At 48.9% G+C, this 21,223-nt stretch overlaps 1 protein-coding gene across 1 annotated transcript in view; it reads left to right on the top strand.

Moving 5' to 3' along the window:
* Positions 1 to 3,992: 3,992 nt before the first annotated feature.
* MAP2K4 (mitogen-activated protein kinase kinase 4) overlaps positions 3,993 to 21,223 on the top strand; it is a gene marked incomplete at both ends in the record, with an annotated part of 102,417 nt that continues 85,186 nt past the window's right edge. Inside the window, one exon of the mRNA XM_082008029.1 lies at positions 3,993 to 4,092. Within this exon, the coding sequence (XP_081864155.1) occupies positions 3,993 to 4,092 (100 nt within the window). The remainder of the gene's footprint in view (positions 4,093 to 21,223) is intronic.

The raw sequence follows: 21,223 nt of genomic DNA on the forward strand, positions 1-21,223 counted from the left end.
CAACAGATTGACCACCTTGTCCTTATTATAATCCTATATTAACAACCTTCTTCCCACCTCATTAGTTTTATAGAGCTCACACAAATTGATCTTGTCAGCTGCTTTTTTAAAGTCCTTCTCAATTCCCAGAAAAGTTCTGGAACAACTCGTTAAACGAGGCACTTGTATGCACTTAGAGTACAACAAGGGGATAGACAACAGCCACCATGAACTCATCAGAAACAAATGCTGACAAACCAGTCTGATGTCCTGGTATGGCACAATTTTTTAGGTATAAGGTGAAAAATAGCAGATGTCATATCTGTTGACTTTAGGAAGGTTTTTAACACTAGCTGTCCTGACCCTCTCTAGAGAAGATGTGGCGACATGGTGAGTGCAAAACTGGTGAGATAATTGTACCTCAAGTGCTAATTATCAGTGGTTGTCAAAATGGAAGGACATGTAGAAGGGATTTTTGCAGGGTTCCATTCTGACGCCAGATCTTTTTAATTACTTCAGTTAACAGCCTGGGTGATTAACACCCAGGAGTGCCTTATTTGACCTGCAAATTACTCCAGGCTGTGAAAGACAGCAAAGACAACAGAATTCATCACTAGACTGACAAATGGGAGAAATGGGCTGAAACCTATAGGGCAAAATTAAACGGGTACATCTTTGAGCACTGCCTTAAGGAACAGTTAGCAACAAAACTGGGTGGATGCAGTTTTTCAAAAAAGGGTCCAAGGTATAATGGAGAGCAAACTGAACACTAGCAATGGAAAAGGCAAACGCTGCCCTGAACATATGAGCCAGGAGTGTAGCCTCCAAGACAAGCTGGAATAATATGCCTAGTTAGGGACACTGTACTTCAGAAACTGCAAATCAACAGGAAAAAGTCAAAGGAGGTCAATGAGGATGCTGGGAGGCACAGAAAACATGAAGAAAGGCTGGAAGAATCAAGTTGAGGTAGTCTGTAGAAGAGAAAGCTGGAGTAAGGGAGGGAGGGAAGGGAAACGTTACAGTCATCAAGTGCCTAAGAGGTCATTTCAAAGGCAGCCATGGCCATAGCAAACAGGACAGGATATAAAGGATTTCAGCTCAGACAGAAAAAAGCTTAAGTTAGGCTTTCAGATAATGTCAGAAGTGTGCCAGAACAGATTGCTGGGGGATGGCACAATCTCCATCATTGGAGGTCTTTAAGAACAGGTTTCACAAACATCTGTCAGGAAAGGTATTGTTGATCCTCTCAGATTTGGGGGTGTGTGGGGTGGGTGATAAACAGTATGTTTTTACCTAATTGTAAGCAAACCACATGCAGGTGGCACAAAGTAGAGGTGGAAGCCAGCTGTCAGCTTCTGCCAGTGTTTGCCAGCAGGTACTGAGCTTTTTGTATCACAGCCTGCAAGATGCCAGCGTTGGACCTTCACTCTTGGTTAAGGCAGAAGAGAAGGCTTAAGGAAGAGATGAAAGAGAAAGGAAAGTTGTGGAACTGGATGGGGGATGTCATCTGTGTCAGGACCTGGACTGCAACCCCTCCCCAGGAGTTTAACTCTCAGCATTTAAGGCCAGTTTGCTGATAAGAGCAAGCAGTTTAATAAGCATCAGGTGGTTTTGGAGCACTTTGAAAAAAAGCTGGAAGAAGCCTGAGGAAGGGTGGGTAGATGAAGAAACTGTTCATTCACTCTTTCTCTTTGGGAGCTGTTTTTAGTCAAAGCTTTTACTTTGGTTCCTACCTAAGCTGCACTACAGCTGTGCCAGGCCATGTCCTGGGGCCATGAGCCAGACCCTGACCTGGGGGCTTGACTTAACATCACACCTGCCTCATTGCAGTAGGCTTGCCTGGAGTCCAGGCTGAACTCAGTTACTGCTGTGGGACCTGCCCTACTCACCTTGCTCAGATCTGGGCTCTTGCTGCTGAGGCCACAACCTGTCCACTGTGTTGTGCTCCGCTCCTGTGACTCCTTCCCTGCAGAGCAGCCATCCTTGGTGCTCCCTGGCATTAGGTAGGTGAAGATATAGGGCTGGGATCCTGCTTTGTGCTAGATGGTGAGGTGTCAAATATGGGAATGTGGGAGGAAAGGATAAGGGCACACCTTCACTTGGACACGTGTGCTTGTGTGCTGCATGCTGTGTGGTCTGTGGCCTTTGTCACAGGCTCTGCCAGGCGCTGGCACTGATGGCCATACCACCCATGGTGCCCACACAAACCACATTTAGGAAGGGCTGTTCTCGTGGGAAGCTCCAGGTGTTGGGTGCTTCCTGCTCCTCTCCAGCTAGGGTGGTGGGGACTGTATGCAGCTTTGAAAGAGTCAGCAATGTCCCCAGAGAGAGCAGAGGCCAGAGTGGGACAGCATGGGGTAGCGGCCTAAGTCCAAACACAGCACATAGGTTACTGGGATTTTGGCCCAAGTTCGTGATGAGGCGATGTTGTTCCCCAAGGTAAAGGAAGGCTGCATCCCTGGCAGGGAAGAAGATGACTTTGCTGGACTAGTAGGAGTTGGAAGGATAAAGCAGAAAGACAGATATGGTCAAGACCAGCTCTGCCCCTTTCTCCACCTCCTGACAAAGGCAAGCTCTGCAGAGCATGAGATACTCACTGGAGAGCAGGGTTTGGGCAGAAGGCCAGGCTCCTTCTGTGCCCCACAGCCTACTGCTTGAGTCTCAGCCCATCTCCCTGACCCCATGTACAGCTGAGCAGGGAAACTAGAAGACTCTAGGATGGGAGAAGATGCTTTCCTAAGCTCAAAGCACAAGAGGAAAGAAAAATCTTGGCCTTTACACAAGGTGAGAGGAATATGAGCTAGGCAGCTCCTGCCTCAACTTCTTTCCCTCATTGCATTTGCATAAAGGATAACGGTTGGCAGCTTCTGGAAGCACATCCAGTGCATGTTCACAACTGCAGGTGTTTGGTCTATCACCAACTTCATAAGAAGCATGGAGAAGTCTGGGCAACAGAGGAGCAGGGAAAGAGTCAGCAGGTTGCTGTCTAGCACTTGCGTGTCCAGCTCTTTCACCAGCGGATCTCAATTAATAAAGGAGGTCAGCATTATTTCTGTTACACAGAGGAGGAAACAAGGACTCTTGCTGGTGAAGGGACTTGCCCAAGTCATGCAGTGTGCTGGAGCAAGATCCTCTGTCTCTGGGGGACCCATTTCACTGCTCTAATTCCTGGCAAGTGCTGTCCCTACAACTAAGGCTGTAAGTTCACTGGAGTTAGAGGTAGGATCAGAAACAGTGTGCTGCAGTGAACAGCAGTGGCTAAGGGAGGAAAGAAAAGATGGAGGAGACTGGTGGTGGCAGAAAGGGGATAATGCCTTGGGTGTCATGGAAAACACAGGAGGAAGTATCGCCCTGTGGCAGCCAGGGAGGAGGTCCTGGGGAAGACGTGAGAAGTTTGCAAGTAGCTGCTCACAGGGGAGGATGAGAAATCCGTTAAAACTGCTTGGTCTAGCTGCTGGCCCTCAAGGGGCCTCCCTGAGCACGAAGATGGGAGTCAGAGGAGAGTGGGCTGGCGGGCACCCCCGGCCCGGCCAAGGGGCCTGCGAGGGAAAAAACGCGTGGGACACGCCGTCGCGGTGGGGCCCCCGCACGGCGCAGGGCTCCCAGGGGGAAGCCGTGTCCCAGAGGGGCTGGGGGCGATGTCCTTCCTGCCTGAGGAACCAGGAGCGGGACTGCGCGCACAGGGCTGGGCACCGACTGACCGGGGCCGCGCAGCTGCCGGGAAGGGAGCGCAGCGGCGCGGGGCGGCAGGGCTCCGGCGGAGAGCGCGGCCGGGGGGGCGGCGGGGCCTCCCCCCATCCCCGCGGGAGGCAGCGCCCGCCCCGCCGCAGCGGCTGCCGCAGGGCGCCGGGGCTGCGGGTGCCCCGCCTGGGAGGGGTTAAGCGGCGGCCCCAGCCCGGGGGCGGACGGGGCGGCTGCGGCGGCTGCTATACGGCGGCGGGGCTCTAGGTGTCCTGCCTGGGAGGGTCCCTGCTGCATTGCAGCCGCCGCGCTGCTCCCTCTCCGCGCACACAATGGCGACTCCCAGCCCCAGCAGCGGCTCCGGCGCCGGCGGCGGGAGCGGGCCGGGCCCGGGCGGCCCGCAGGCGCACGCCGCCGCCAGCAGCATGCAGGGTAAGCAGCCCCGCGCTAGGCCGCGGCCCGGCCGCTGCTTCCGGGCCGGGCGGCGCGCCCCGCTCTAGGCCTCGGCGGGCCGGGCCGGGCCCCGGGAGCGCGGTGCCCGCCGCGGCTCTCGCCCTGCCCGGGCTGAGCGCGGCCGCTCCCGAGGGCGACCTCCCCGAGGGGGGGGTGGCTGTCGGCGCCTGCCGCCCGCTCTGGGCCCCGGCCCGCGCGGGCCGTAGCTCTGGGGACCCCGTCGGGGCCGGGGTGCGGCCGCACCCGCCGTCCGGAGCGGCGCTGCCCGCGAGAAACCCGCGTCGCGGCTCCGGAGTCAGCCCGGCCCCGGCAGGCCCCGCTCCGGGCCTGCCTCACTGCTGCCTGTGGCTGCCGCCTGCCGCTGCGCCTGGCGGGCTCCCCGGGAGGAAGGGCGGCCCTGCCCGCCGCCGCGGCGCTGCGCCTGGGGCTGCGGAGGGGCGCGGAGCCTGTCCGGAGCCCTCCCTCGGCGGGCGCCACGCTGCCCCGGGCGGCAGGAGGCAGCCGCGGGCACGGACAAAGGCCGGCTGAACGCGGCTCCGGCTTCTTCCAGCCGGGGACGGTTTTGCGGCCTCTCCAGGGGGGCCGCGCAGGCCGCGAGCAGCAGCATCCCGGAGGCGGCTCGGGGGGGCCCAGCCGGAGTGAAGGGCGTCGGGAGCGGCCTGTGCCCTCGCCGGGAGCCCCGCTGCGCCGCCCGGGAGGCGGCCAGGGCAGTGTTCTGACCGCCTGGGCCGCTGCTCTGACCGCCAAGGCAGGACGGCTCTGCCCCGGCGCTGCCTGCGGGGCGCCCGCTTCCTTGGCTTCCCTTTGTGTGTGCTTTGCGAGCCAGGTGTTTAAGCAAAACCAGTTCAGCGGCGGACTTCGGCTTCGGTTTTGGTTTATTCTGGTGGAAATGTACAGTGGTATGGGAGGGTCGTGTTGCCAGGGTTCCCGCCTGCACTTGTTGATGGTTGAGCAGCGCTGCAAAAACAGTGGGTATGTATTTTTCAGAAGAGCCACAGCAAGCTTTTGAGCTTTTCGTTTAAAGTTAGACCACTGAAAAATGCTCTCTGCTTGAGCAACATTTTAGGCTTCCCTAGGCTGAGATGATGCAGTGCTTCTTTTTTTTTTGTTTTTTTAATTTAATACAGGAATGGTAATGCTGAAGAAGCTGTTTGCCCTGTTTTGGGAACTCTTTCTTTATGTTTTAATAGAAGAAGGGAAGGTTGCTGTCTCAGAGATGCAGGTGCTCTCAGCAAATAATGTCTGTAACAGTTGTTTGCTATAGTTTGTGTTCTGTCCTGCTAGGACAGACTGCACTGAGACTGATGGGGACCTGTTTGGGCAGAGAACTGATGATATAAACTAAAGAGTTTGGTATATTTGGAATAAAAAGCTGAATTTTTGCTCTTTGCAGCCCCTCCCCTCCCCCCCCCCCCCCGGTGAAGCACTTGTGCTTGCTGGATGGAGTGGGTACCTGTTTGGCCCTGGGAGGGTGGTATTAGCCATGTTTACAACATACTTCAAAGACCAGAATCCCAAGCCTTGTAAATTAAATGCATGGATTAAAAACTCAACCGCGATGTGCTGAAACTGTTGCGATAAAACAAGAAATAGCCTTGCTGCAGTGCAGTTAGAATTCTCTGTGTTGCCCTTTGTATTTCCACCTGAGCCTTGTTTTTCATATTTATGAATTGTTCCCCTGAATCTTGAGTCCAGGGCTGAGAGTTGGTTTTGCACCCTGACTCCAGAACTGTTGATGCCCTGTAAGCTTGTGATAATGTAGCATCTGCATCCTTTCTCCAGGTGGAGGAAAGGCAGTTGTTTCTGTTGTAATTGGTTTAAAGTGGCTATTTAAATACAAATTCAGGACAACAGGGCCAGTTTGGTGGTATGCAAGTGCTTGTGATGAAAGTTGGTGTTAGGGTATTTTTCTTCTTAAGGTAACAGAGGAGTGTTTACGTGCTCTGGGAGGAGCTGGGTGTAGGATCCTGGGTGGGCTCTGGGGGAGCAGGTTGCTGTGGCAGTGGTGGTGAAGGCAGGTTCTTGGAACCAGCAAGAGACTCCATCCCAGGAGGATAGCCCTTCACTGGGATCCCTCTGCTGCCATGCGACCACCTGTGCAAAGCCGAGGGAGTCTGTGGGTGGGATGGGAAGGGGCTGGAGGTGTCTGCAGGTGATGTGCAGTCTGCCGACGCAGGTCCGGCTGCTCTCGGGCGTGCACTGTGGCCTTGCCCCCAGCACATGTCCCACTGATGCTTGTTCCCTGCTGACACCAAGGCAAGCTGAGCTGTCGCAAAGCAAACCCACCAAAAAGTGGTGAGTTTTCGGCAGTTCGGATGCCCAGCGTTTACTCGTGGTGGGGTTGGGCAAGCACTGGTGCAAGGGAGGTGTGGGAATGTGTTGCTGGGTGGGGAGAAAAGTGGGTAGGACTGCGTCAGTGTTGATTTAATTGGCTTAAACAGTATGGTGAGGTGGAGCAGGGAAGTCATTAAGCTGGAAACAAGTAATTATATTAAAAAAAAAAAAAGTTTTGCTTGGTTAATTTTCAGCCAGAAACACTCTCTGACCCAGCTTGTGCAACTGCTGCTGCGAGGGACATGGTGGGAGCGGGAGAAGGTGGGACAACCCATGGCTTTGGCCCGTGTCTGCTGCTGAGGGGCTGTGGCAGTGCTCCTCCAGACAGTGATCCATCGCTTTTGGAGACTGCCCAGAGGACATGTGCTTGGGCAGGCTGGCCTGAGGTGACAGCCTCTTGCAAGGGGTTTCTGTCTGGGTATGAGGGCTGGCAGTTTTGTAAGGGTTGTCTGCTGTCGGGGAGTTCAGCGGGGGGTGTTGTTACAGGGGAGAAGTCCTCATGGAAATCGAGGCCCATCATGTTGATGTCTGGAGCTAGGGCATCAGATCCAGAAGGTCTCTGCAGGCCATCTGTTTTTGTTTTTAATTTGATATTCTGCAGCGTTTTTGATGTGCACAGGCTAAAGCCCCTCCAGGTGACAATAGTGAGACAAAGGGACACCTGGCTGTCCTTGCACTGGGCTTCCTGTGCAGCTGTGTCCTTCAAGTCTTGCAATCAATCAAGGGGTTGCTTCAGGTATTCTCACCCTTAGTGTTCTGCATGCCCCAGCTTCATGCTCATGTCTTCTGGCTGTGTCAGCTGTTCACACCCATGAAGCTGGGAGCTTCGTTTCATCCCAAAGGGTTCCTCTGGCCAGTGTGGTTGATGGTGCCATGTTCAAGGCATGGCTGACAGCTTGGAGACAAAGGAGAGCTGGAATTCTAAGTATTGAAAATAAATCCTATTTCATAACTTTTGAAATGGTAATTTTTGTTGGGTGCAAACTGAAGTCTGTCTGGATGCTGGTGACCACTGGTGTGAAGAATTGTTGTTGTTCTTAGTTACGTGTAATGTTAAAATTCCAGGAGCAGTCCTGCATATTTAGTGTTCTGGATGTTTTGTGGAGAAAACAGAGATTCTGTGGGAAGTAGGATATGCCACTTCCTTTTAAGGAAAGACAACACCCAAACTTGCTCCAAATACTGGAGCAATATTGCCTTTCTGTCATTGCCAAAATTAGTAATAGTCTTTACTGCTGACATTATGTAGAAAATTATCATTTGAAGAATGGTGGTGTGAAATCTAGAAATTAATTCCAAGGCATAGGAAGAATTTTTATTCTAATAATTGCAACTTGTGGAGTCACTTCTGCTACCTCCAGTGCGAAGTAGGAGCTGGAACCATTTAGAACTGGCTGTTAAGGATTCAGCTCCTGCATTTGGTATTCCAGGAAGAGTGGAGGCATCTGGGCGTTCTCGAAGTACTTGCATACATACAGCATACATGGTATGCTCTGGTGTCTTTCACAAGCAAGCCATATGCTTTCAGAATGTACATGATGGTTCAGGTATGTTGGGTGGGAATTTCTGACCTGTTCAGATGGAGTTTGGGATTCTCGGTTCCTTTCACATGCGTGGTCCTGTCTGCTTCCCCCATAGTGGCCTTTTCCCTCTCTACCCCACTCCAGCCATAACCTTTCTGTTTTTAGCAAAAATCAGAGAAGGTCCATATCTGGTTAGAGAGACCTCTGTGGATATGAGGTAAGGAACCTGGGCAGGGAGGTTGCCAAGGGGTATCCGAGTGCATCAAGACACTTACTAGAGTCCTGCTTTTGCCCTGGGGTGCCATTCAGCACATCAGTGATGTATCTGAGTTGGGAGATGGGTTTCTGCCTATGTATGAGGGAGCTCTGCCCTGTGCCTGGCAGAAAAGAGCTCCTGGGAGGCTTTTTGAGAGGTCGAGAATCGTTCATGTTTGGCAGATGACAGAATTGGTGAGCGCTGTGATGGACTTGGTCAGTCACCAGGGCCAGATGAATTTGATGTCAGTGTGTAATCTACGCTGTGTCTTTGGGGTAGTCATAGTTCGTTCAGACAGCACTGTCAAAAGCAGAATATTGTTTGAAACCATTTGTGGGCATTGCTGTGACCGGTATGATCCTCAGTATGGGAATTTGGTAAGAGGTGCCATGACTCCTGTATCTTCCTCCTCTTCGTGTTGCTGCCTTTGTGAGTACAAGGAGTGGCCAGAGCAGCTCTTCTCCCCACTGCTGGAGGTGCTCCTGGACCCAAGGCCCAGCAGGAGGAGAGGATCAAGATGTTCATGCCTTGATGTTGAGATGTTTGATCTGTTGGGGCACAATGTGGGCAATGTTAAAAGGCTGGTGGGTGGACTTAGCTCTCTGAGCAGAGGGACATAATGGATGGAGAAAGTAAGAGGAGCCTGTAAGATAGGCTTTATACAAGTAAACATGGCAGTTTGCTTAGGGAACCTCAAAGAGGGGAATTTGGGGAACAAGAAGGCAGTGCAAAGGTGGAGGTGTTGTGAAGCAAAGGGAGCAGCAAGTGAGCAGCAAGTTAGGTATGAAGCCAAGTATTAGGTATGAATGGCCAAGTAAAATGAAACATATGATGTGGATAAGAAAACAAGGAAGATGGAAAAGAATAAGAAAAGAGAGGACTGCAGGGGAGAATTAATCCTTGTCCTCAGTAGGTGGTAAAATAAGTGTTATCTGTCACTGTGTATTAATTACTTGTTCTTATTCTAATATAGGCAAAGTGAGTTGTATCTTTGGCAGGTGGGAGCTAACTGAATAAAATGAGAAGGTGACTGCACTTACTCTTGCCCACAGTGGAGTTATAAAACCAGTGTGTGTTAATGTACGCTGCTGGTGCAAGCTGACACTGGCAGATTTGTCAGATTGATGGGTGTATGTCTACTTGGACAAGTTTGCATTTATTATGGAAGGTAAAGATAATTGCGTGGTGAGCAAACCAGTGTATTTCAGTTCGTTAGTGCCTACCAGTTTATTCCTGTGTGGTATCGCTACCAGGTTATGGCTGACCATATCTGCTTTGTGTTGAGTCTTAGTGCACACCTGCATGTGTAGGACTGTATTTACATGTAAGCATATGGTTTTGCGTTTCAGCTTTCCGTTTTGTTTTACTTGTAATCAGCTGGCGTTCTATTACAAATGTCTGTTTTCCTGGTAAAGGGGCAACCCAAAAATACTAGTTAGTCTCATCAGATGCTGGGATTTCAGTTATTTTATGCTGATTTGACAGAGCCTACAGCAGTGGAAGTCACACTATTGCCCTGTTGCCTGTCAAAACAACGCCCATCCAGTGAAAGATAACCTTTGTGAGGAAGCGCCAAAAAAAAAAAAGTGTACTTTCCAAACTTGGTCTTTATTTTTGTTGAGGAGTCACCCAAATTAAATTTATTCATAGTCCCAGTGTGTATCCAGTGAAGCATTACTTACAGGAGTCTTGTGTAACCACATCAAGCTCTGTATGTATCAAACAAACATAAACACCTTGTTAGCATACAGCTGGGATGTGATTGCTGCCTTTGAAGTCAGATGTCTTCTGTTGGATTTAGGTTTGGTAAGATTTTATGCATGAGTTGAAAGAAAAAAACTGAGGTCTGCTTCCCAATGGGAGGAATAGCTGCTGTAGGATGTGGAGGCTGGAAAGAAAAACTGTATGACAGAAAGAAGATGTGTGGGGTGTTTGTGTAGCACTCTGCCTTGCAGGGCAGGAACTGGCAGCAGATGTCCATCCAAGTTTCACTGAAGTGATATTTATAAAGAAGGTAGAAAAATCTCAATGGATGTGATGCTTCTGGCATCCTCTCAAAGGCTGGAGTGCACTGATCTGGACCAGCTTTCAAAAAGTGCTGGTTATGTTCCCAGATCTCATGTACCTTATTTAAAATGGACTGCACTGTGTTCACCAAAGCTATAAATGCCTCCTTAGATGTGTATGTTTGTGTTGCCCTTCTGCTGGGTGCTGAGACAGCAGCATCCTGCTCAGGGAGGTAGGAATGGCTGCCCTGCAGCAGCAGGGTGAAGAAAACTTGGCTGGTTTTGGCAGTTGAGCCCTTTCATCATGGTTCAGGGGTTGTCACCTTGGGACGTGGGCTCTTCCATGGTTTTTCTGGTCAGGATGGGGGATGATGATTATTATTATTATAGTACAGTCTGGCCTTCTGCTTTGGAGGGATGAACAAATGTTTTGGGGATTCCTGTGTTGATCCTGGTCATTTATGGTTGGGCTCCTCTACAATGAGAAACCCAGTCCCTTTAAAGACACCAGTTCAGGAGAATCTGTGTCTTTAAGTCAATTGGTCCAATAGTTATTTAATCTTTAAGCCGTTTTCTTTTAATATCAGTTTGGTTGGTGTCTGGTTATTGGTTGCTGGTAGAGGAGCCCTCCTCCAGCAACCTCCCTGAGCAGTCACTGTGCTGCTCACTCGGCCCGTGTCTTCAGTAATGTGAATCCTGCACTGTGTTATTCAAGTCTTGCTGGCATTCCCTGCAAAGGGCTTTTTTTTGTCTTCTAGATCCTCAGATTTCTTTTGATGTTGCAGGCTTGCTTGATTGCAGAAGAAATGTGTGAGTGGTGGGTAAATGATAGTGCAATGCCTGTTGAGCGCTGAAAAATTTCTTCCTTTTGAAAAGGAAGAAAATTTGTTGCTTTAACTGGATTAATTAAACTCATGGTAAATCCCTACTGAGAGATGCTTCACCTGTGTTTCTTTGGTTCCAGTCATAGATAACTTGAATACTGTGTCTCTGCTATAGTGCAATAGCTAATGCATGTTAGTTAACCCTCCATATGCACATGCCTGTCTTTGGTGATGATAGCACTTCTGTCTGGAAAGTATCTGAAACAACAGCAGTGAGGCTCACCCCTCTCAGTAGGTAGCTGACTTGGATGTTTAGGGTGACTATTAAAATATTGAAATATTTAATTATCAAAATCAATGAGAAAGAAAGTGCTCCAAGTTACTCTGAAGGTGTCTAGGGGTAAAGTCATTGTCCATAACGTATGAAATAGCAGGGAGGGTGCATTTCATCTTGCCGTTGGGCAGGGTTGCAGGAAGGATTTGTGCAGCTTGAAGCCCGCTTTTGGTTTTTACTCTGAGTTCTTGTGGTTGTCCAGACAAGACAAAGTAATTTTTGCTGTGACCCTGCATGCAGCTTTCTGTCCCCACCCCACCTCCTTGTACCATTGCTGAGTTGTAACAGAGATAACTTGTCCGAATCTCTTGCTGAGGTTTGCTACGTGGACTTGTATAAACGGTATGTAAGATGCTTGGAAAACTGCCACTGCAGGTAGTACAACGTGTGGCAGCATCTCGAAGGAGTATTCCTGTGATACGAGCTTTGTATTGACTGCAAGTGCTGGTACAGATGTAACTTTAACATATAGATATACCTTTAACATATACAGCCCCTCTATCTGTTCGCCTTGTAGACATCTCCCTGTTGAGGCTGTGATGGTGCCCTCGCCCTGTGACCAGTCCCAGCACAGGAACTAGCCATCTTCTTGGTGGCTGCTTGGCTGCAGCCACCGAGCTGCAATGCCGGTGAGGGGTAGGATGGTGCTGCTGGGGCTGGCAGGAGGGAGCAAACCCACCTTCCCAGAGGCAGGTGGAGAGCAGCGTGGCTTGGCTCCATCACTTGTCAAACCATGCCTGTAGGGCATGCTGGGTGTATACTTGTCCTGAATCTCGTGCCTACTAAACTAATCTAAGCCCAAGTCAGTGGTTTGCTTTGGGGCGCAGGTCCCCTCGCAAGCTCCTGTGGGTTGCTGACACTGTCAGCGTCTAAGGCCGCACAGCCCTCATAGCTCGCGTTGCTGGCAGGGCAGAGGTGTGTGCTCTCCGTGGGACAGCCTGATGCTTCTGACTCACGGCGGAGCCTCTCTGCTGTCAGGCTGCCCTGCTGCCAAAATAATTCGTGTGGCCTCCCCAGCCGCCGTCTTTCCTGGGTGTATCATTGGAGTGGGCAGTGTGGGTGGTGGGCTCGATTACTTCTTCTGGCTCCTATTTTTCTGAATTTTATTTTTGGTGAGTGCATGTTTGTGCTTGTCAGGGATCAAGCAAATTTCCACAGTTGCATTGTGCTGGCAAGCGGCAAGTGTAAGAAATGAGCATTGTCGTGTACGCTAACTTATGAGTTAAGAGAGCACCATATTGAGCTAATTAGCTTCCTCCTGCCTTTAATCCCGGGTGTTTTCACCTCTTAGTAACTGTGCCTGACTGGATTGGTCTTTTTTTTTGAGACTTCTTGAAGTTGAGGGGAAGGATAGACTGCAGGGACATTTGCAGTGGGACAGACTTGAACTAATTCATGTGATTTAATATGGTAAACTTGGAGCACCCAGAGGACAGGAGGGATTAATTTTAAATCAAAGGATGTAAAAGAAGACCAATAAACTTTGGTGGCCAAATACATTTGGAACCGACAATGAGGGAGTAAGGGAGAATTGAAAACTTGCTTTGCCTCCGTGTTGGACCTTGCCTTGGCCATGGCAACAAAGCTTTGTGTCGGCCTGAGCATCTGTGTTCAGGAGACGGTATTCTGGACAAGCTGCGTTGCTGAGTTCAGTTTTAACTCCTTTCTATTGTAAGTTAGGTTAAGCTGTCTTTTATGGGCATCTGCAATCTTACTGGGATCCCTTTTGTTTGAGGGGAGGATTTAGATCTTGAAGATACCCCTGATGTGCATTTCTTGGTCTAGTTAGGTGGCCCTTGCTTCAAGATGAGTTCTTGCAGTTTGTGCAGCTGCAGTGTGTTTTGTGCCTCCCCATGGGTAGGTGGAAAGGTGCAAGCATGACTTTTATCAGATGTCATAGGTTTATTTAAGTTCCTGTGTGCAGAGTCTGTGAATTTTTGAGAGGAGACCAGACTGTCAGCAAGCAGAGGTCCTTGTGGAGATCTCTGCAATGCCCATTGGATGCCTGCTCCATGCCTGCACGGGCCCTGAGCAGGGCGTGTGAGATATCGTTGGCCTGGATTTGCGTCAGGACTGTCATGTGATGCTGCAGAGCATCTTCCAAAATGTGTGACCTTGACTTCTCAGGCTCTAGCCCTCCGTGGAGGGATCTCTGCTATTGCTGTTTGTGAGGAAATACAATGTGGTGTTGCCAAGCATCCGCTCCCCATCTCCCTCCCAGTTCTGCTCTCAAACGAACTAAACTGCCGTTCATGTGAAAGAGTGCAATAACTTTGTGATACGTTAGCAGAGTACGGCCCATTAACTTTTGTATGAGCATCAAGGGAGACAGAGAGTATGTATATTGCACAAATTGTGTATTTATTAGCTGCTAAATTGATTTCCTCTTCTGCAAATCGAAGCCTTTGTGTTTGCCCTTTACTGGAGGCAGAGCGAGCCCTCCAGGAAGCAGACAGCTTGTGCTGATCCTGGAGCGAACAAAGAGTCCCAGCGCCAGGAATTAGTCTGTGTTTTGAATAATTTATCTGATCTTTCTGAGGTGCTTCAGGAGATGCCCTGTGGCGTAAGGAGGACAGCTGTTGGGACAGACAGAGCTGAGCCGAAAGGGAGTCAGTCCTTTTATCAGTTTTTGTCTAGGCTTATTTTTTTCTGTGGACCAAAAATGTTTTTATGGTTTGCTTTGGACCTAATTCTCTGGAAGTGGTTCTCTAAACTGAATTAGCCATCGCTTTGCTTTTGGATCAGAGAGCAAAGTGTTTGAAGAGGTTTGTGGACAGAGATAAAACAGTTTCCTTTAAAAACACACGGCTGTGTTGCCTTGACCTGGGAGGGATTATGGACTAAGATAAAAGCATTGCATTTGGAAATCCCTTCTGGGGAGTGATGGGACCATGTCCGAGTTTTCCAGTAGCAACCAGTTCCCCTCCTGAACAGTGTCAGTTCAGGACTTGGTCTTGTGCCAAGCACTGGAAAGCTCACCCTACCTTTGATGTCTTCTTTCCTCCTGTCCCACTCAGAAACATGGATGGGCAGACGGTGGAAAGGGGGAGGATGATCAGAACCGCTTTGTGTAGGACTGGCCAAGACTGATGGCCCAGAGCCGAGGATAGAGATGGGAGTTTTGTCCATTCTTCAAGGTACTTTTTGCCTTGGGGTAGCGGGAACAGTCAGCATGTGGAAACTGGGGTGTTTGGATGTCTCTGCTTTTAAAGCTGGTTTCCTTACTGATTTGCAGAAAAGTAGAGGTCAACTCTCTCCTTTCTGATCTGGTGTAGCCCAACTGTTGTAACTAGAAAGTGTGACTGTATGGTATAAGTGTATATGCAAGTTTATGCAAAGGAATTGTGAATGAGCTCAGACTTCTATTGGAAGAAGAAGGGGTTAGATGTAAAGGTTTGGAGATATGCTGCTTTAGGCAGCAGCTTGGCAGTTGCAGTTTTTGCTGCACATGTTGTTGAATATCTGAACAAGCTTGCCAGCATTCTCCTGGAAATGCAAAATCTATTTTAAAATGTGTTTCTATTTTTTTTTCTTTTTGAGAAGAGTTGGAGTAACATCCTGGAGATTATCTGCCCAGCTGGTTATGCCAGAGTCGTAGCCAAATACACTTCCTATAGGTTAAGCTTTGCCACTGTGCATCAGTGCTAGACATCCTTAGGGCTGAGAACAAGAATTTACGCTCTGGCCTGTTCCTGTGGCTTCATGCCTGCTGATCCTGGTGATGACAACCTCAGCTGAGCAAATGGGAGAAGGATCTTCTCAGCAAGCATGGAAGTGGTCAAGGTTGAGAAAGGAGTGGTGGGAGATGGTGTCTGTGGCCCATGTGTGTCTGTCTGTATGCTCGTGCAGGAGGCCTTGGCTGGTTTCCCCATCAGAGACGTGATTTGGGATCTTCTGTGACTTGAACTGGAATTTGAAGTCTGATTTGTCAATATGTATGCTTTTTTTTCCTGTCCTACAAAAATAAAGTGTAAATGAAGAATGTGTGAATGCAGGCTTTATTTCAGTGAAGACGTGAAATGTTTCTGGGGCTGGTCACTTGCTTTAATATAGATGGGTCTTAGTCATGACTGACTTGAATGGGAGCCCGTAACTGAACTGGCTGCAGGGAACCTGCTTCATCGCTGAGTTGCCAAAGGTCTGAGCTGCACCCTGCCTTGTGCCAGGGCACTGTGCTGTTCTCACAGCACCTGGGACGGAGTCCAGTGGCCGCTTGTCCACAGTGCTATTTCCATTTAGTAAATAGAAGCTTTCTGGGAAGGTTTGCTTTGGGTTTCCCTCTCAAGTCTGATTAATACTCTGACTTTGGCAGCAAAGGTCTGACTGCCCAGCGTTCATGTCCTCAGAGTAATCCTGTGCTGGTATGGCCTGGAGACCCCAGCCAAACACAGTGAACACTCTGTGGTGATGTTCTTCAACTGGTTGATTGTCCACACTGTGGAGGCAGGCACCAAACTGCAGATGTAATCATGCTGGAGTCAAAAACTTGTTATCCCTTTGGGCATCGTGTTCAAGAGATTTGGGTTTAGCAACTGATATTGATTGCTCTGTGGCAGCTCAGCTGGTGAAGGTGAAGGTTGGGTCATCTTTGTCCAAACTGGCAGAAGCTGATGTTGCTTTACTGCCAAGCAGGAACATTGACTTATGTGCCAGGAGAACAGGCGACTGCTCAGCTGGTGTTACATCTGGAGGGGTCCACAGGATGACTAGGCCAAGTGTCCCTGGTCAATGTGGGTTGCAACATTCTCTGCATTCGCAGCAGTCTCACAGCAATAGTTTCTTCCAAATTTCTACCCAATAGTTAAAGTCCATAAGCTGCCACTGTGACGTGCTGGAGGAAGAGGCTATTCCTGGTGCTTTGGATGTCGCACGAATGGTAATTGTGAACAGAACTTGCAAGTGAGCCTGTGAAGTGATTTTGCTCAGTGCTTCAGAGGAACAAGGTAGTCGGTATATGTTAGAAGAAAAGTTCCCTCAGTCCCAAGTTTAGCAGTTGTTTTAGATGACTATGAGTTTGATGTGCTCTGGTCCACGTTAGGATTCAAATTAAAACAAAGACCCCTGGAAACCTATTTTAAAATAAAATAAAAATAATCACAGAATGGAAACACAACTCATTGTTGGAGACTCCAACTCATGATGGAGCCCAGCTGATACAAGCCTTTCATTCCCCTGTCAGAGACACTTGCGAGCTAGATACCCAAGAAATCCTACCACAAGTTTAATATTTTGTCTCCAGTAGTTACCTCATTCTACCTCATATGTAAGTATACCAGGCTCCTTTTTAACAATAGTTTGGACTCTTTGCTTTCCAGATGACCATTTCAGTCATTAGCTGTTCTTTCAGTTGCCAGACCATGGTGATTTCATGACAACTGTATAGCTGTTGATGTCATCTTCAGCGTGCATGCTGCTATTCCCTCCATAATGCCTGTTTCTTGGAGATGTTTCAGGGCACAATGGTATTCCTGCCCTGGTGTGCCTTGGGCTAGGCAAGGAACCAGCCGCTGCTACCCATTCCAGGAAATGGACGCTTTGTTCCCGCTGATGGGAAGTTATTTGTGGTGACTTTGGAGTTTACTTTGTCGTTTGAGTTTGCTGATGGCCTTGCATGCGGAAGAAAACATGGGCAGCAGGACCAGGCTGGTACCTCCAGTTTCCCCTTTCCCTTGGGGTGCCTCCCAGCGCAGCCACACCAGAAGCAGACCCAAGCCATGCTGGTGCAGCGTTTAATCAGCCATGAACAGAGATGAGCATTGCATCGCTGATACAAGGGCGGCATTAAGCAGCTCCTAATGTCTCAGAAAAAAATTGAGAGTCTGCTGTAGTGGAGAAATTGCAGCATCTTGAACCAAGGAATTGCAGGTAAGTTTTCTCTGGGGTGAGACTTAAGGCAGGCAGCAAGCAGCATTGGCTCTGGCCACAGGCTGCGCACAGATGGCTTTATTTGTGGTGCTCTGACGCCTTGCAAGAGCCAGGAGGACACTTCGGTGTTTTGCGAGGGACAGTCAGATTTTGTATGCAGAACTGGTGTATGAGTCCCTTTTTCTGCGATCTCCAAGGGAGGAGTTAGTGGGGGCAAGGGAAGAAGATAGCTCGATCTGTGTTGGGGCTACTGGCTGATATTTTTGCAACAGTCTTCTGTTACCCAGTGTGAGACCGTGGGGATTAGCCAGGCAGACTCTCAGGCTCCTTCTGTACTGAGGACCTGCCTGCACAGCGGTTGAGCTTTTTTCCAAGGACTTTCAAAATCCAGTGGACTTGGGCAATTTTTCTTACAGAGTTATGATGCTTACTTCTGTAGCAGAGAAACTTTGTGTTTGCCTCTAGTTCTGGGACTTTGAAAGAATGAAAAAACTTGTATAACCCCAAAAGAATAGTGTCTGGTGTAGTAGCTTATAGTAACAAGACTGAAAAGGAAAGTAAGGAGGTGATCAGAAAGAAAACTAAGAGTAGATAAAAATGGCATTCACCGTCTCTGAAAATCTAAATGTATTCAGAGTATCTGTTTGGACTTCAGAACCTGTTTTAGGAACCATGGCGCAGCTGAACAGCGTGGCAGCGTGCACGTGTGTCCCTCAGTATGGAGCTAAGAAGTACTTAAGGGGAGAGCAGAGGTGACAGATGCAGACCTGGGCCAAAGGAATGGGAAGAAGTTTTAAGGCAAGACAGTGAACTTGCAAACTCCTCAAGAAAGCAGAGTTGGTTTTGTAGGGGGTAAAGGGACTTTCCTTGCAGAATGAAGGATTTTTTCCCCCCTTCTTTCAAATTTTCATGTCTTCCTACCAGTCAGATGGTTAGCTGATGCATTTCTTATTTTTACTAATCAGTATTTTTAAGAAGATTCCAGAGCCTTAAAATTGACATTAGTAGACTTCTGTGGATCATTTCAGTTATAGTTCTAGCTTGATTCTTGCCCTCTGAACACATTACCAGCCTGCTGTGTGGCTTTTTGGTTATTTTTCAGTTTTTGTATGCTATTGTAGAGAGAGAAGCAATAAAAAAAAATAAACTAAGTCTCATTCAAGGAGATTGTGTAAGTTGTAGTTGCTGGTGTGAGGGGACATCGGGTCTTGGGAGACTCATGATGAAGTTCAGAGCTGGCAGCAGTGCACCCATGGGGAATGCACAGTGCTGCTGGCTGGAACCCACGGTGGGAGAGAGCAAGGCTGGATTTCTTAGTTCTCTTTTTTTGTCTCTGTGGTGTTGAGCTACATAATTTTTGTGAGCTTTGTATTTTTTATGGAAAATATTCCATATTTTTTGTATCCGAGGTTACATTAAATTGAAATGTGCCTGTAGCACATTAGGGTGGTTTTTGAGAGCTAAAATAGTCACCTGGCTCAAGCCCTTTGGGTGCTCATCACCCAGCCTGAGTTTCCCATCTAGTGGATGACAGTTCTTATTCTGGTGGCTGGCATGGGGTGACATGCTCGTGCTCTTTTTGCTGTGTGCCTGGCATGTGTGCACGTGCCGTGCCATTGATGCACTCACCTTTGGCATGCCAGATGCTTCCCAGAAATCTGTCTGTGCACTTCTACATGGCTGTGGGGAAGCAAGCAAGCTCCAGCCAGGTCCCCTCTCTCTGGGTGCCTTTAAAAGCTTTCCTTGCCATACAGTAAGGCGAGGCTGTGGAGACAGTGGAGATGATGGTGTTTGCTCTGGAATGAAGTATAGCCGCCATCCCGTATGGCCATAATGTGTTGTGCAGAATTAACGTGGCTGGTACCAGTTCTGGGGTGACAGTACTGGTTCAGATGTAAACGTGCTAGGAGAAGTTAGAGGTAATGCCCATTTCCATTGGGTTGGTCTCTCTCGGCTGGAGAGGGACAGGGCTGCCTTGGCTCTGCTGCTGGCTGGGCATCTGCTGCCCATCCTTGGGCGGCCACTGTGCCTGAGGGAGATGCCCTTTGCAGACTGTGCTCCAGGTCCTCAGCACATCGTGCAGGGAACCCTGTGCTACCCATGGCTGGTGTGGTGCCGAATCTCCCTTGAGCAACTCTTGGTTTCCCCTGCTCTAAATTTGTCAACTTTTAAGGTAAAATGGTCAGAAACTGCAAGCCTGCAGCTTCCCGAGAGTGCGACGGTGCTAAATTCCCCGTGCACATTGCTTTAGTGCCGGCATCACCACAGCCTGCTACATCACACGTGCCTCTTAGGAGTGTTGGGTCGTCTTCACTGCTTAAGCAGTTGGAGCTTTGCTATGATCTGCCCCTTATATCAAGCAACGGATATATCTATATATCTCTCTCTCTCTCTGTACCCAGGTCTGAAGTGTAGTTACTCCTGGTGTGACCCTGGGCTCGCTGTGGGGAGAGGGGTGGCAGCTCCGCACGGGGAGGCGAGGCGCTGTGGGCGATGTGTGCTCAGGGTGCTGTTGCACCCGTGGTGGGGTATTGCAGTAAGTCATCGTATGTGTCCTACCCTGCTCTGGGCAGGCTTGTTTGCTGTAGATGTGTGATGCTGCTTGCTTTAGGAGGTTTGGTCCTTTGCTGCGGTGGCAGTGCTGGAGAGGTGATCCCTCATGGGAAATCACCTGGGCACATGCCGCTGTACTGTGTATTTTAAAATACTACTTAATATGAGCAGATTTACTGCAAACCTTCAACTTTCTGGGTACAAAACAACCCCTTCAGTCTTAAAGGGTGTTGCTTGTTACCAAACTCTCAAGATACAGCTGTTCTGTTCAAGTAGGCTTTTTATAACAATTGGCAAGAAATGTCCAAATAGTTACTGTTGTAGTTTTATTAACAGCTGGAGGAAATGAATTCTCCTTATGGTACCCTGCTCTCCTCTCTGCCTGCCAGGTACTGGTGCTGGTTCCCTTGCTGGTCTGTTGAGCCGTGTTGCCTCTCGAGGTTGCTTTATAAAACGGTGGATCCTGACATGATGGGATTGCTCTGTATTCAAAGCAACACAGTCTAAAGCTTAATCTAAAAAATTCTTTTTTTTTGTGATTTGAGAGTTAATACTGAAACATGAAAGGCGATTCTTAACAGCGATGTGCTGCTCTGATTTTCAGCGAATGAATGAGAACTGGTCTCTTTTGCTTTAGATTGTCAGATAAACTTCTATGAAAAGGCAGAAAGTACACTTTTTTTAATATTGTCCTGATTTTTTTATCAATCTTGGTAGTGGGAATTTGCTTTTTTTCCAATTAACCAGCTGTGTCATTCCTGCTCCTAAGAGAGCCTCCATTTTTCAGTGCTAGTGAAGTGAGATCAGTTAAGACTTCTTAAAAGGTCACTAATTCTTGAGGTGGCTTTGTGTCTTCTGCTTTACCTATAACAAAAGAGCAGCACTCTATCAACACACGGTTGCACTACTTGTAGATGGAGCGTATGGAGCTCTGGGGATTTGCTGCCTGCTGAACTGCTGCGAAATACCTGCTGGGTGGGACTCGGCAGTTTGATTTGCACACGTTAAAACTTCTGCACAAAGACCTGACTTCTAAGGCGCTTTACGTGGCAGTGGAGGGTATGTGTCAGCTTACAGGTGAATACCTCCAATTTCTCTCTCAAGCGTGGGCCACATGGGGAGAGGTGAGAGCAGGCAGAGAGGTCGGAGGAGACGTTCCCGCAGGCAGCGCTGAGGGTGCCCAACGCTGCTGAGCAGCCCTCAGGACTCGGGAAGCTCTGTAGGATTAATCTTTCTGTTTTCTGTCATTGGCTTAGGCTGTGCATCGCTCAGACGTAGTCAAAGTACCCTCTGTAGTGAGGTGGGAGCTTTATTAGGAAAAAGTCTCTGCATGTTTGTTTTTTCTTTTTTTTTTTTTTTTTTAAATCTGAGTTGTAGGAATCTTGTGATTCTGCATTTCTTTCAATTTGCATTTA

Source organism: Phaethon aethereus (genome assembly GCF_964289735.1).
Source record: "Phaethon aethereus genome assembly, chromosome: 18".
Classification (NCBI taxonomy): Eukaryota; Metazoa; Chordata; class Aves; order Phaethontiformes; family Phaethontidae; genus Phaethon; species Phaethon aethereus.